Here is a 15,496-nt window from a genome sequence, read left to right as displayed (position 1 = left end):
TCCAATAGAAGGGATAGTTCACCCCCAAAATGACCTTTTTTCTATTGATTAGTCACCCCATGGAGACTTGAATTCATGGATATTTTTTTTGTTTTAGTCGCATGCCAATAATTTGATGACCAGTGGACCGGTAGGCAGCGGTTCCGGTAAGGAACTTTTGTCTCTCCTACCGGAACCGCTGCCGGTCATCAAAGTATTGGTTTAGGAATGCCACAAAAAAAAAATCCATGAATTCAAGTCTCCATGGGATGACTAATCCATAGAAAAAAAGTGTAGTATTTTTGGTGGTGAACTATCCCTTTAAAGGATGGCTAATAAGCCAAAATAAGCCTTAATACATTATAATTGCCCTCTATAACTCAAATAACAAATTTAAACCTTAAATATTGTATTTATTGTATAAATAGTTCATCTTTTACTCAAGGGGGGCAACGCCCATCACAAGTTGATGGTGTAATTTGTCCATGTGTGGTCCAGCCCTATGGAATGTATGGAATGCATGTGCTAATAAAAACATATTTAAAATATTGTTTTGATGCTCATATTAACCTTAGGAAGTACTACGTTGTTTTTTTATTAAGACATAACATTCCTTAGGGCTGGACCACACATGGACAAATGACATCATCAACTTGCGACGGGCGTTGTCCCCCTTGAGTAAAAGATTAACTATTTATAAAATAAATACAACTTTTAAGGTGTTTTTAATTTAAAATATTTGTTATAGAGGGCAATTATAATGCATTAAGGCATACTTGGCTTATTAGCCAGGGATCCTTTTAACAGCCTTCCTCAATTCCTGCACAGCCACAGCAGAGTGATTTGGTTGAGAGAGACCAACCAACCCGATAGCCCACTATCCCCTCAGGGCATATAGAATAAAACCTCTACTTCTAATGGAATGCCCTTCACCTTCCACCTAGCCCTAGCTGCCACCTGTTGCGCTGACGGAGGCGGTGGAACTCTAGAAGTCCCTGCATCATGCGGCCCATAGCGATGGAGCTCTCCTTGCTCCAGGAGGTTCTATATAGGAATGCTATCCTTGCTAAGCAGCAGACCCACACACCGACATGACAGGCCTGCCTGCCAGCTGTCGGCCTCTCTCTACCTGAGAGGGAGGGGAACCAGCGTTGCCAGATTTTGCGAGAGAAATAAACAACCAGGTCTATGAAAATAAGAAGCCCAAATTAAGCGACTATTAATAGGCCACATGAGCACTTTAAACCTGTCGTACAGTACATGCATTGGCTATTTGAAAATAGCTGATCTACAAGCACACAACACTTGTAGATCTGCTATTTTCAAACACCTTGAGGGGAAAAAAAGTGTTTTTTTTTGTGGAATATTTTTCGAAACATTAACAACACAAATCTGTTACAGGGGTCCCTGGCACTGTTTTAGATGGGGGTGGGGGGTCTGTGCACAAATATATATTAATTTGGGGGTGCTTGACATGAAAAGGTTTGAGAACTACTGGTTTAAACAACATTAGGAAACAAGCCCAAATAAGCAACAATGCATTTTACAAATAAGACCCCAAAAGCTACCAATAATTTACAAGCAACTTTACAGAAAAAAACAAGCTCAAAGTCGCTTTTAATGAGCAGACATGGCAACACTGAGGGGATCAGTAGGAGAGGTGCGCCAGCGCCACGTGTCCAATCCTACTAAAGACGGGACGACACGCTCTCACAGTGCAGTCAGGCGTGAAGGCCAATGAAATATGCAGTAGGACATGCACTCACAATGCAACAGGTTTACGTTACACGTCCTTTTGTAGGTAACAGTATATATATGCGTTTTCGCTCGACAGAGACAACTCGGTGTCAAAGACGTGCTGACAAAATGGTGATGTATTGTATTAGCAGGGTGAGCCAGGGTGAGCCAGGGTGAGCCCTATCGCCCGCGTACCGTATGTGTCAAAATATATTGAAATTAAGAATATTTTTTCCCTGGATTCCTTGGATCATGACACAACTTCCCTTAAAGGTAGGGGTGTGCCGATCTATCGTCCCGCGATATATCGCGATACGTTTTCGCGACGATATGTATCGTTTTGGGAAAAAAAAATATCGTTTTTGAAAAAATTTTTTTTTTTTTTTTTTTTTTTTTTTTACAATCATAATAATCAGGCATGCAAACGGCCCCGAAGTGAAAAGAGTGACAATATGTTGTTTTTTTTTCGGGTCAGGTGTCACACTATTTGGATTCAAAACGGCTATTGTAGCTGAAAAGCTACAAGTTTGCATATCTGAATAATGCAAAAACAGAATTATTTGTTTGCATTTTATTTTTTCCTCCCCCATATATTTTCAAAATAAAAAAAGTGCGTATCGTATCGTATCGAAATCGTATCGAAGTTGTGAGCCAAATATCGTATCGTATCGTTTCGTGAAATTAGTGTATCGGCACACCCCTACTTAAAGGCCTCGCCCATTTCTGCTTTCAAGATTTTCAAGATCTTCAAAACACATATTTTGGTCTCTTTATCATCGGTAAACCAAGAGGATATGTTCTACAGTTCTTGTTTCTGTCTGCTTCTGTGATGTGTGCCTTGTAATGTACCTTGTGTAATGTATTGTGTACGTCCTGTCTGTATCTTGAGCGGTGACGTCATGGACACAAAGCAAATTTCAGTGAGAGCTGACAATAAAGTTGTATCGTATCGTATCGTATCGTACAACTTCCCTTAAAGGCCTCGCCCATTTCTGCTTTCAAGATTTTCAAGATCTTCAAAACACATATTTTGGTCTTTGGTCCAGGGAAAAAAGGGAAAACGATTTTGATGGTATGCCCTGTGGCTCAAAAGTTATAGGCCAAAAAGTGAAACAGCCTTTTTTTTATTACATTTTTTTGGGGGGCTCCTAGGCTAGAATCCATCAGTTGTTGTTTTTTATCCATTTTGTAACGGTAATTTTGCTAAGCCATCTGACTAATAGGCCATCTGAGAGAATTGTGCTTTTGAGAGCTCTACATGGAAATGAAGAACGCATCTGAGAAAGCTATAAGATGCTGTGCATATTGTTGCTGTCAGGAAGAAATCTCGTATCTCCATGTTTCAACTTTTTTATGTTTTTGAGCCGTGTCCCTCAGGGCTCTGTACTAGTACCTTTTTCTGTTTTCGCTCTATACATGACAGTATGGGGGTCCACTGGCACAAAATATTTACAGATGGGGGTCCACTTGCTCTAAAACAACAATAACTTTGGTCTGACCTGCACAAGTCACTTATTTTTCTCTCGCAACATCTGGCAACACCACACACCACTGACTCACCTCGGGTATGCAGGCGCCGGTGAAGCCGAAGCGGCCGTTGGCGTTGTCACTCTTCATGACGCGCAGCGTGGCGGTGGGCCTGGGGGAGGGGAGGCGCGCCCCGCCGTGCACCGCCACCAGCTGCAGGTAGAACACCTCCTCCGGCTCCACCTCCTGGTCGTCGCGCACCTCCACCACGAAGGACTTCCTCCGCTCGTTCTGCCGGTACTGCAGGTAGCCCGACACGTTGCGCAGGTCCGCCTTGGCGGGCATGGCGTGCAGCTCGTGGATCTGGCTGCGGTTCAGCGCGGCGTGGTACAAGCGCACGTCCTGCAGGAGGCCCGTGTAGCGCCGCTCGCCCTCGGGGTCGGACCCGACGAACACCGTGGCCGGTCCTGTGTGGTTCAGTGAAGAACAACATAATGAAAATAATGTCACGACTTGACTTACACATCACGATGTTTACTACAGTACAACCCAGATGATGTTGTCCACTGCATTTGATTTAAACTAAAGTCCCCTTTAGACATAATAATGCAGGGGGGGAGGGGGTTAAGATTAAAAAAAAATACAATAATCAAACATTTTCAGAATAAAAAAGTTAAAAAAAAAAAACTTACAAAGAAATTAATAAAATCAAAGAAACTCAATTTTTTTTTTTTTTTAAGAAGTAGTGAAAATAGCAAATATACAAGCTCACAACACAATTGGCTGTTTTCACTCATTTGGGTCCCGGAGAGACATGAAATTCATCTTATGTGCCTCGAGCTAATAACTTTTTGGAACTAATATTTAAACATTCTCTGCTATGATTCATATTTTCTAAGATGGATTTCAAAAAGTTGAAGCTACAATCCACAAGTTGAAGGTCTTCTGAGGTCATTACAACTGTAACACCCGTGATTTGAACACAAACATCTACTTTTCATTCAAGAGGTATAAGAATCCCTCCCAGGCCATGGGAAATATTCAGCTCATGAGCTTCAGGCATGGCTACCTACTTGTCAATCAGCAGGTGTCCTCCTGCCCGACACCAGGGTCTAAATGTCTCAATGGAAGAGTAGAGAGACCACTGCAGATGTACTAGTTACATTGCATTACCATACATATTGGTTAAAATGATGTTTTATTCATTAAGAAAACTCGTTGAGAAACCGTGGACTTATGAATATTGAAATATGCAAATATCCACATGGAAAGCCCTACTATAAAACTGCCTTACATCAAAATGAAGAACACATCTTAGAAAACCCTAGAAAACCCCAGCATCCGTATTCTGGGGAAAACTTTAGCAAGTTAATAGCAGATCTACAAGCTCGGCTACATTTTCAGCAAAGATATTTAAGGTAGAGCGAGAATAGAAAAGACACTAGTAAAGAGCCCTGAGGGACTCACTCCACTCAAAAACAAACTCTAAAAAGTTGAAACATGGAGATACAAGGTTTCTTGACAGTCAAAACTTGCATAATAATCTTAGCTTCCTAAGATGTGTTCTTCATTTCAATGTAAGGCAAGGCAGTTTTATAGCAGGGCCTTCCATGTGGACATTTACATATTTGAATATTCATAGGTCCACAGTTTCTCAACGAGTTTTCTTAATGAAAACACTGACTGCTGCTCAAAGCAAAGTGACTTCAGGTTTCAGCAAGTGGCTAATTAGCATATTGGACAATGAACAACAGGTTTGTGGGACTGGTGACATCATCACACAGCCGGCTCAGGTTCTGAGGAAGTACAGTACACCTCCAGTGGAAGAGAATGGGACAAGGTCAAAGGTGACCTGCAGTGGAGAGGGTCAGCGAGTTCACACATCACATAGAGAAACTCACCTGGGATGTACAGTACAGTACAGTAGCTACAATGGCTGGTGGAAAAGGCACAGCAATGCCTCTACTTTCTCAGGCTGTTCACGTGTATTTTCAGACATTTAACCAATTAAACCCTCAATACTTAGTAAACTTGATGTCTCTGAACTTATGGTCTGCTCTTTTATTCCATCATCCATGTACACCAAACCTCCTTGTCGAAAATAGCCTTGTATAGTATATCGGCTATTGTTCTACGAATGTTCCCCCCAGAATACGTATGCTAGTGCAGTAGTTCTCAAACTTTTTCATGTCAAGGACCGCCAAATAGATATATTTGGCCGTGGACCGCCATCTAAAAATGTTTCGTGCCAAGGACCCCCCCAGGCCAGAAGAGAAGATTTGTGTTGAAAAAAAATCTAAATTATATTAAAAAATATGTTCAAAATTAGCAGATGTACAAGCTTGCAGTAGAAGTGATGCGCTGTATATCTGCTATGTTTGAATAGCCAACGTATAAGTGGATAAAGTGGTTAAAATGATTGTGTTGCTACATTAACACATTTCACTGGGGACCCCCTGGTACCCGCCCAAGGACCCCTCGGGGTCCCCGGACCCCACTTTGAGAACCAGTGTGCTAGGGTTCAAGTAGTTAATGTAAAAGTTATGGGGTCCTGGACCCCCTGTTGAAGCCCCCCCTACTTTAAGCCATTAGCATGCTCATGAGTAAGGCCGTATTTCCGCAACAAGAGAGAGAGAGATAGATAGAGATAGTTTTATTACAGTAGGATGGTAATCCCTCAAACAAGGGCTTTACTGGCATCTCTACGCTTCCCTATTTGGGGGGGAGACCTCAAGTGGCTCAGGAGGTATAAAGACCCCACATCAGAACCCAATACAACCGCAGCCCTGTTTTTAATAGATACCCCTCATTTAGTCTGAGGTCTCTTTTTATTTTGGCAGCCATCTATAAATCTGTTAAAGCGTCTGGGAAGCAGGAAGGCTTCAGTCAATAAAGCATAAAACCACACAAACATTCCCAGGCAGACTGTCTTCCTGAGAGTGTTACATTATCACCATGATGATGATAATAATAACCTATACTAATAGGTTATTATTATGATCATCATGGTGACTGTAACGATTATTATTGAGAGCAGTGACAGGATAAACCAGCCACGGTTTCAGAGTTCCCATTGTTTCTGTACAAAAGCAAACACTGTCTGAGTTGTAGACCAGGGGGTCCCAAACATGAACAAACCCCCCCAACCCCCACCCCCCAAATACACTATATCATCTATCTGGCGAGAAAAATAGCTAAAATAGTTTAGCTATTCCCACATTTATTTTAAACATTTTGACAATAATGACATCCCCAGAGCCAGATTGAAAGTGGTTCAACTGGCACAATTATCGTATGCGTTTAATTTCAATTTAAGTCAATTTATATATATTGTTGCTGTCGGGCGCAAACCTCCTATTCCCGTAAAAAAAGAAGAAAAAAAAAAAACGTAACCAGTGCTATTGAACACCCTTTACGTCTGTGTGTGAATCTTAATATTGAAACTAATTGTTTCTAATTGTTTCTAATTGTTTGTTGAAAATAATTGCTCACAGGTTCTCATTGGAAACAAGACCGCAAGGACTTTCATGAACGACCTGGTAAAAGGAATTATCCTTATCCTTAAACAATGAAAAGTTTTAAAAAGCGCTTTTGACTAAACCTCCTAACTCCATTGGATCCTCAAAATGTCGGTCAAAAACACAGACAGTAACTCCAACTCAGGCTAGTCCTATATAATATTTTTCATTTTCTGCCCCCCTGGCGGCATACCCCTGGCCCCTACTTCAAAAACCCGGCAGACCCCATCTCCCCGTCTGCAACACAACTGGACAAATGGAGGAAGTCCGCCACGGCGAGCAGAGACAAAGCCCCGAGACACAAAGCCATCCATGTGTGATCCAGACAGAGTTTTAACCAGTAGCACGCTACAACATGTGACATGATGGATGTTTATCTTCACTGGGACTGAAGTTAACTAAAGAGCCATCAGAGCGTTCCCCCTCCGGGGGTGTAATGGGGGTGTAATGGAGGGGCCCACCGGCCACCGCGGTTCCACAACAGACATCCGCTATTGTCTTCACTGATTAAGCCAGCCGGATTCATACTTAAGCGCACGACGGTAAAATAGCAGACCTTAGAAGCTCACAACCATATGTTTAACTCCTTTGCACATTGATGAATTGAATACATAAAAGCACAATGAAAAACAAGTCCCCAGGACTCATCAGAAAAGCCAATTCTGTGGCATCTTTTAAATCACTTCTGAAAACACATCTGTTCAGGAAAGCCTTCCCCTAGATCACCTCATTTGCCATAATTGTCTTGGTCTCCTTTTAGTTTGCTTAAATGTGTTTTTTATTGCCATGTCAGAATCAACTTACTTGTTAACTATGTTATTCCCTTATGCGTTTTATTTGACCGTACTTACATATTTTATGCTCCAGCATGATTGTATATTTTCTTTTGTATGTATATTATATTATATTGCAATCACCATACCCGTTCACAAGATTAATACATTCCCACTATCAATTCATTTTTTTCTTTTTTTCTTTAAATTTTTATCCCACGATTTTGTAACCCTATTTTTAACACCCAGTGCCAATTGTCTATGTAATCCTGGGCACTACCTTCCCTCTGCCAACCTAGGGAGGCCAGGGCCGAGCTCATGCCTCCTTCAATGCATGAGAGCCAACTGACCTTCTTGTCACCTGACAGAGGGGAGTTTCCCTGGTTGGACGTAGCGTGTGGAAGGAACACGTTATTCCAACCAGTTCCCTTCCCCTCCATCAGGCGCCCCGGCTGGCCAGGGGGAGGCAGTATAATGACCAGGATTACTACATGTTTTTGTGAGGGTACCTACCCTAGGAGACACGGGGAGAACATGCAAACTCCACACAGAAAGGCCCTTTCGCCAACCCCACCTAGGGTATGGGCACTGATGACGCGGAGGAGAGCCCCCAGCGCCCACAGCGTCCCCCACTATCAATTCTGAGCTGGGTAAGACTGCCTTTCATTTCTATGGAACTGTCAACAATCAGTTTTAAAACTGGAGAACTTAATTTCACTTGATCACTTTAAAACAGCTTGTGAAGAATACTTTGACATCTGTCAGTATTTGTGTTCTTTGAAATGAGAATGCAAAGATCTACAAACTCGTAATGCGGCACAAAGCGATGCTTTTTGAGCTTGTCGATCTGCTTTTGAATTCGAATTCTGAAAAGTACTTTAACAAGTTTTGGACATGATATGAGGTTTCCGCCGGACAGAGAGACGACAAGTTAGTGACAAATAAAAACCTTCTTGAATCTCTTGATTCTTGGTTTGTTGTCACGTCATCCGCGGCATGTTGTTGTGAGCTTGTAGGTCTGCTATTTTGGGAGCATATTAAGTTAGGCTTTAGGGGAAGAAGAGAAGACAAAAAAGAGATGCGGGCCGTTTCCTCCTTATAGCTGTAACCGTATCCAGCAGAGAGCTGAGGCTAAGCGCTCACTCAAGCATCACACAGACAGTCTTCTGGAAAGGAGCAATGGGCAAGGGACCGGGAGGTAGGTGTGTGTGTGTGTGTGTGTGTGTGTGTGTGTGTGTGTGTGTGTGTGTGTGTGTGTGTGTGTGGTTGTGTGTGTGTGTGTGTGTGTGTGTGTGTGTGTGTGTGTGTGTGCGTGCGTGCGTGCGTGCGTGCGTGCGTGCGTGCGTGCGTGCGTGCGTGCGTGCGTGCGTGCGCGTGCATGCATGCATGTGTACATGTGTGTTTTTGTGTGAACGTGCATGCTTTTAACCCATTTAGACCTGAGGCCGATTCTAAAAACGCCTTCTCAATCCTAACTTAAGTTTTCTGAAAAACTTCAAATATGTATTCAAAAATTACAACAAATGTATGTTGCTATATACTGTACATAGCAACAGGAACCCCAGGTTCCCGTCCTGAAAGGTATAGTTACAAATAGGGGTTCCTGCCCAAACTGGGTTAATGCGCAGTGAGTTTCAGTGAGTTAACACACCATATGTGGGCCATAAGACCGAAATAATACGGCAGCATGCGTGCGCGCACACACACACACACACGCGCGCGCGCGCAGAGGCCACCGTTGATGTCATCTTAATAAAGACGTGATGACAGCCTAAATGACATTTACGACCCCTTGCAAAGCGTCTTTTGCTGAAACGACACAAACAGGAGCTGATAAATCCACAGCGTTGAGAGCAGAGATTTGGAAGGCTGGAATTTACTGCCATGCAGGGTTTAAAAAGACTAGGAACTGATTCAGAGAAGTCACAGTTTGGAACCTAGTGAGTTTTTTTTTACATTTTGGCACAGAGCAAAGTCACTTTAATATGTGACATGGTGCCGGGAGACTTAATTAGAACCATGCTGGCTGGGTTTCATCACCCAACACCACACAGATAAAATACCCAGTTGAACCCTATGTAGCAAATTGGCTCACAGCCTCAGCCTGAAGGCCTGAAAGACTAATAGCTAATCTAATCTAATACCCAAACTATAGGGAATTCCCTTTGGCTTAGTGGTGAGATGTTGGCTTTCCGCGCGGGACACCCCGATTTCGAAATCCCGGGCGTTACACCTACATAGTTCTAAGAGTGCAACAGCTAATCTAACTAATTGATTTTAATCAATAATAAAAATAAAATCAAACCTTTTTTAATAAAATAGCGAAAATAGCATATCTACAAAGCATTGCGAGCTTATAGATCGTCTATTTCAACTATTTTTGCTGGGAATCGTTGTACGACAAAGTATTAAATAGGACTTATGGCGCTCTTCGCTAAGATATGAGTGACCATTTAATTCTCAGTCACACACAGATCCAGGAGATCACAAAATGTGCTTCTCGTTATTCGATTAATCGAATAGATAGATAGAATCGATAGAATAATCACTAAGAAGATACTCGAAAGTTGCTGAAGGAGCCATTCTGCCTTTGCGCCTTTAAGCCTGGTGTGGGTGGGTTCACCTTGAGAGGGTTGCCGTGGCAACCAGCAGGTTCATATAGGCACAGGTGCAACAAGCCACTTAATGATGGCATGGTTGTTTGGGTACACAGGAGATCACACGGTTTTTACCGTTCTTATTTTGCATTTGACAAAACCTTGCTGTACTCCCTGTTGTACTGAATAAATGTGAACCTCACCCAACAGCAGTTTTTGGTTTGGACATTCTATCATTGAAACGCGTCAAAAACGGATAATCCCTGTACCCAGCCGAGTGGCGAAATGTTTGTTTGAAATCGTCACTACAGTTGCTAAATAATGCCTTTCCTAAAACAACTCACCGTCGGCGATGGCCTCTCCTTTGAGACTCTTCAGTCCTCCGGGCATGGGCGTCCCGTCCAGGTAGAACTCGATGATCCCGTCGTCCACGGTGACGATGACCTGCATCCACACGTTGTCTTCCGCCGAAAACTTCTGGGCGGTGGCCCGCGCCACCTGGGGGGCGGCGCTTACGTTGGCCCCGCCCATGGCCGCCGTGTAGAACAGCATGACGGTCACGTGGGACTCGTTGGTGTGCACCTTTTTGATTGGTTGATTGAATACTTTATTAATAACAGTTTGCAAAAGGTACAGTTATACAATAGTGCTAAAAGGATAAGACAAATAGCCATGAAGGCTTGTTTCCATTGTGGTCCTATGTATTCAATTCAACAAGACTTATAAATACTCAATACAAAAGAGCATCAATACTAGGTAGACCCTCCAGAAAAACGCGGGCTAAAATCCTTGATTTTGCGATGAAATGCATAATTGCATATTATGAGCATAATCGCGTTTTTCTGGAGGGTCTAATACAGGGGTCTTCAACAGGGGGTCCGGGACCCCTAGGGGGTCCTCAGAGTTACTACAGGGGGTCCGCCAAATCTTTGTGTGATATGATTTTTTTTTTACCTTAACCACTTGAACCCTAGCATCCCCTTTTCTGAGGAGAACTTTAGCCAAAAATAGCAGATCTACAAGCTGCGAGGCGTTGAGAGCTTGTAGATCGGCTATTTTTGTCAAAGAGGCTATAGGTGTAGAGGGAAACACAATTTTATACAATATAGAGTAGGGGGTCTCTGCTTTATCTCTCTCTTAGCTAGGGGGTCCTTGGCCTGAAAAGGTTGAAGACCTCTGGTCTAATAGGAGCAGTAAAAGTTAATTTACAGAAAAACAATGGGGGGGGTAATTTCTTTTGTCGTCAGTCACCAACTCACCTTAACTCCGTAATACAGCGTCCCGTTCCCGTTCCCTTTGGAGACGATGAAGCCGTCCGTGTCGGGCCGGGGCACCAGCCAAGCGGAGAAGGTGAAGTTCCCCCCCAGAGGAGCAGGAGCGTCCTAGAGTTGAAGATTAATTAATAATATAAATAATTGCGATTAAAGATTTAATTGTGTTTTGTGGCATTGGAACATTATGAATAGAAATGTAATTTCTGTTTGCCTTTTAGGCTTCGTAGTAAAAAATTGCACAGGTCAGATATGACAAATAACTTAAATATACAAGGAAATGACTGACAATTAATAAGGCTATACTTTCAAAAAGTGGCAACAGCAGATGTAGAAGCTTACAACGTGTCACAAAGTGACGCGTTGTAAGCTTGTAGATCTGCTACTTCTGCTTTTCATTTCAACATGGAAACGATTAAGACGATGATTGTTGCGATTATCTCAAATAATTGTGATTATCTCAAATAATTGTGATTAGACGATTAGGTAATAATTGTGACGGGCCTACCTCCGGGGAGACGGTGCCGTAAGCCCCCGGGACGCCGGAGAAGAAGCGGGCGTCCGTGCCCGAGTGGCGCCTCCGGTCGTGCGGCCTCAGCTCCACGTCCCGCGACGGCGGGAACGAAGCCGAGAGGATGAGGTCGTCCATCGGGGAGGGGAGGCCTTCGGGAAAGCGGCCCGACACGATCTCCCAGGCCACGCGCACCTCGTTGTACGTGCCCTGCTGACGGAGGATGGTGAAGGAGGCCACGTTGTCGGACATGTCATCGTCGTCGTCGTCGTCTTCCTCGGACTCGGCGATGTCCTCGGCCACTTCCTGGTCCAGGTCGTCCTCGGCGATGGCGAACACGCCGAAGGGGTCGTCGTTGAAGGGGATGAGGACGGAGGCGTTCAGGGAGGTCTCCGCCAGCTTGCCGCCTTCCCCCGGGTAACCACCTGTTGATGACATCACAGCTGTTTTTAGGGGCAGTGTCCACAGAACACGTTTTATGAGCAGATATCGTTGCTCTCGGGCAGAAACCATCAAATTCTAACCTTTTGTGTATTTTCGTAAATGAATGCCCTACTTGATCATACTACAGTGCCACACAAAAGTATCAAAAGTAGCAGAACTTCAAGCTCGAATCGCAGCACAAAGTGACACGTTTTTAGCTTGTACATCTGCTATTTTAGAATTTGATTCCTGGTTTTGGACATATTAGCTGATGTGAAAATAAACAGCAGACCCTACTACAGTAGCACACATGATGTGCTATTTTCGTAGTATTTTGGAAAATCTTTTTACGGGGCCAGGCTTCCAGCATGGACCCGTATTGTTATTCGCATTATTAGGTTTCGAGAGCCTGTAAGGCTTCGAACCCTATTACATCTCTACACTTTCACTATTATTATTATTATTATTATTCTTCCGCCGTTTTTGCCAGTTCTGGCCTAACCGCCTGGTCACTTCTTATGAAATTCGGCAATATGGTAGAGGGCTATGCCAAACGGCGAAAACCCGAAACTCACAACCATTGGCCAAAGGGTGGCGCTGTAGCACTCAATTGAACATGCCAACTTTGAACAGGTACAGCTCATGCCCTGTTCGACCTACAGCCATGAAACTTCGATACACACATGCGTCTCCTCATGCCTAACAACTTTCGCTGTTTGACTTTTGACCTCTGACCTTTAGATCTCCCACCATTTCGAATTCTATGAAAAGCAGTAAAAAGCAGTAAAAAAATCACTTCTCCTGGGATTTATGAGCAATCTGTACGAAACTGTATACACATGAACTTTGGACCAATGCCGACAAACGTAACTTAGCGGATTTTCCATAAGTGAAAACGTTAAGCTTTTATAAGCCAATGAAAATTGCAGCTTTTTTTAAATTATTCATCTGCCCCTAACACATACATGCAGACTCACATTTGTTTGACACTTTGCAATATTGTAGAGGGTCCTTCCAAGTATCACTGAAACCAATCTTACTCCAATTGGTCAAAGGGGGGCGCTATAGCAATTTTTTGAAAATGCAAACTTTAAACAGGCAAAAGTCATGCCTCGTTTGGCCGACAGCCGTTAAACCTGCTTACACATGTGCCTTGACTCATGAGGAACACATGTATCACTTTGACCAGTAAGCTCTGCCCTTAGATTGTCTGCAATTTTGAGCAGTTTGAAAAACATTTAAATCCAGGATTTCTGAGCAATTTGCATGAAACTGTGTCAAATACATGTTTGAGGCCCTTTTTCACAGGTTCAGGTGTGTTGGTTCAATAGCTTGATCGCTTAATCATCTGCCTTGAAACCATAGGGTAGCCGGTTCGAATCCCACCTCAGGTAGTCTTAATTATAATTGCATTGCACACAACATGACTATATCAATGAATACATGTGCAATTGTTAAAGATGACGAGAAATGAATACTTGAAAGTAGTTATTTTCAATGTATGACGTACTTCATTCGCGCTTTTGTTTTGTTTTGTTGGATTCTCCCTTTTCACTGTCTAAGGCTGTGTATTGGATAGCTCCACCAGTATGTGTGAGTCTCATGTGCCAAAGGTCCCTGGTTCGAATCCCACTTATTACAGTTCACATTTAAATTGCATTGTACAAAACATGACCCTGTTAATTCAGACATGTGCAATGTTTAGACAATAACACGAAATGCTTTTGAGAGTAGTTGTTTTTTATGTATGACATACTTTCTTGTGAAAATAGACGATCTACAATCTCACACCTTTTTAGATAGCAACGCGTTGTGAGCTTGTAGATCGACTATTTTCCACTAGTTTCCATTCCGAAATATATTGAGCAGTTTGAAAAACATTTAAACCAAGGATTTCTGAGCAATTTGCGTGAAAGTGTGTCATGTGTGTAAACTCCCTTTTCACTAGTACAGGTCTGTTGGCCCAATGGCTTAATCATCTGCCTTGAAACCACAGGGTTCCTGGTTCGAATCCCACGTCATGTAGAATTCATTATAATTGCATTGCACACAACATGACTGTATCAATGAATACATGTGCAATTGTTAACCAGTAAACTCCGCCCTTAGATTGTCTGCAATTTTGAGCAGTTTGAAAAACATTTAAATCCACTATTTCTGAGCAATTTGCGTGAAAGTGTGTCATGTGTGTGAACTCCCTTTTCATCAGTTCGGGTCTGTTGGCCCAATGGCTTAATCATCTGCCTTGATACCAGAGGGTCGCCGGTTCAAATCTCACCTCATGCAGACCTCAACTCAATTGCATTGCACACAACATGACTGTATCAATGAATGACCAATGCCGACAGACGTGAGCAAGCAGATTTTCCATAAGTGAAAACGTTAAGCTTTTTATAAGCCAATGAAAATTGCAGTTTTATGACAATTATTCATCTGCCCCTAAAACATACATGCAGACTCGCATTTGTTTGACACTTTGCAATATTGTAGAAGGTCATTCCAAGTATCACTGAAACCAATCTTACTCCAATTGGTCAAAGGGGGGCGCTATAGCAATTTTTTGAAAATGCAAACTTTAAACAGGCAAAAGTCATGCCTCGTTTGGCCGACAGCCGTTAAACCTGCTTACACATGTGCCTTGACTCATGAGGAACACATGTATCACTTTGACCAGTAAGCTCTGCCCTTAGATTGTCTGCAATTTTGAGCAGTTTGAAAAACATTTAAATCCAGGATTTCTGAGCAATTTGCGTGAAAGTGTGTCATGTGTTTGAACTCCCTTTTCACTAGTTCAGGTGTGTAGGTTCAATAGCTTGATAGCTTAATCATCTGCCTTGAAACCACAGGGTTGCTGGTTCGAATCCCACCTCAGGTAGACTTCATTATAATTGCATTGCACACAACATGACTGTATCAATGAGGAACATATCTATCACTTTGACCAGTAAGCTCCGCCCTTAGATTGTCTGCAATTTTGAGCAGTTTGAAAAACATTTAAATCCAGCATTTCTGAGCAATTTGCGTGAAAGTGTGTCATGTGTGTGAACTCCTTTTTCATCAGTTCGGGTCTGTTGGCCCAATGGCTTAATCATCTGCCTTGATACCACAGGGTCGCTGGTTCAAATCTCACCTCATGCAGACCTCAACTCAATTGCATTGCACACAACATGACTGTATCAATGCATGTGCAATTGTTAAAGATAACGAGAAATGCATACTT

General features: G+C 42.8%; 1 protein-coding gene across 1 annotated transcript in view; it reads right to left on the bottom strand.

Annotated features, from left to right (window-relative positions):
- adgrv1 (adhesion G protein-coupled receptor V1) overlaps positions 1 to 15,496 on the bottom strand; it is a gene marked incomplete at its 5' end in the record, with an annotated part of 261,294 nt that overhangs the window by 202,419 nt on the left and 43,379 nt on the right. Inside the window, 4 exon segments of the mRNA XM_084055548.1 lie at positions 3,277 to 3,650; positions 10,416 to 10,653; positions 11,331 to 11,453; positions 11,851 to 12,278. Of these exon segments, the coding sequence (XP_083911674.1) occupies positions 3,277 to 3,650; positions 10,416 to 10,653; positions 11,331 to 11,453; positions 11,851 to 12,278 (1,163 nt within the window).

The sequence above is a fragment of the Gymnoscopelus microlampas genome (genome assembly GCF_963454915.1).
Source record: "Gymnoscopelus microlampas genome assembly, chromosome: 4".
NCBI classification, from domain to species: Eukaryota; Metazoa; Chordata; class Actinopteri; order Myctophiformes; family Myctophidae; genus Gymnoscopelus; species Gymnoscopelus microlampas.
Note: the sequence above shows the minus strand (reverse complement) of the source record. Positions and strands in the feature narration are given on the sequence as shown.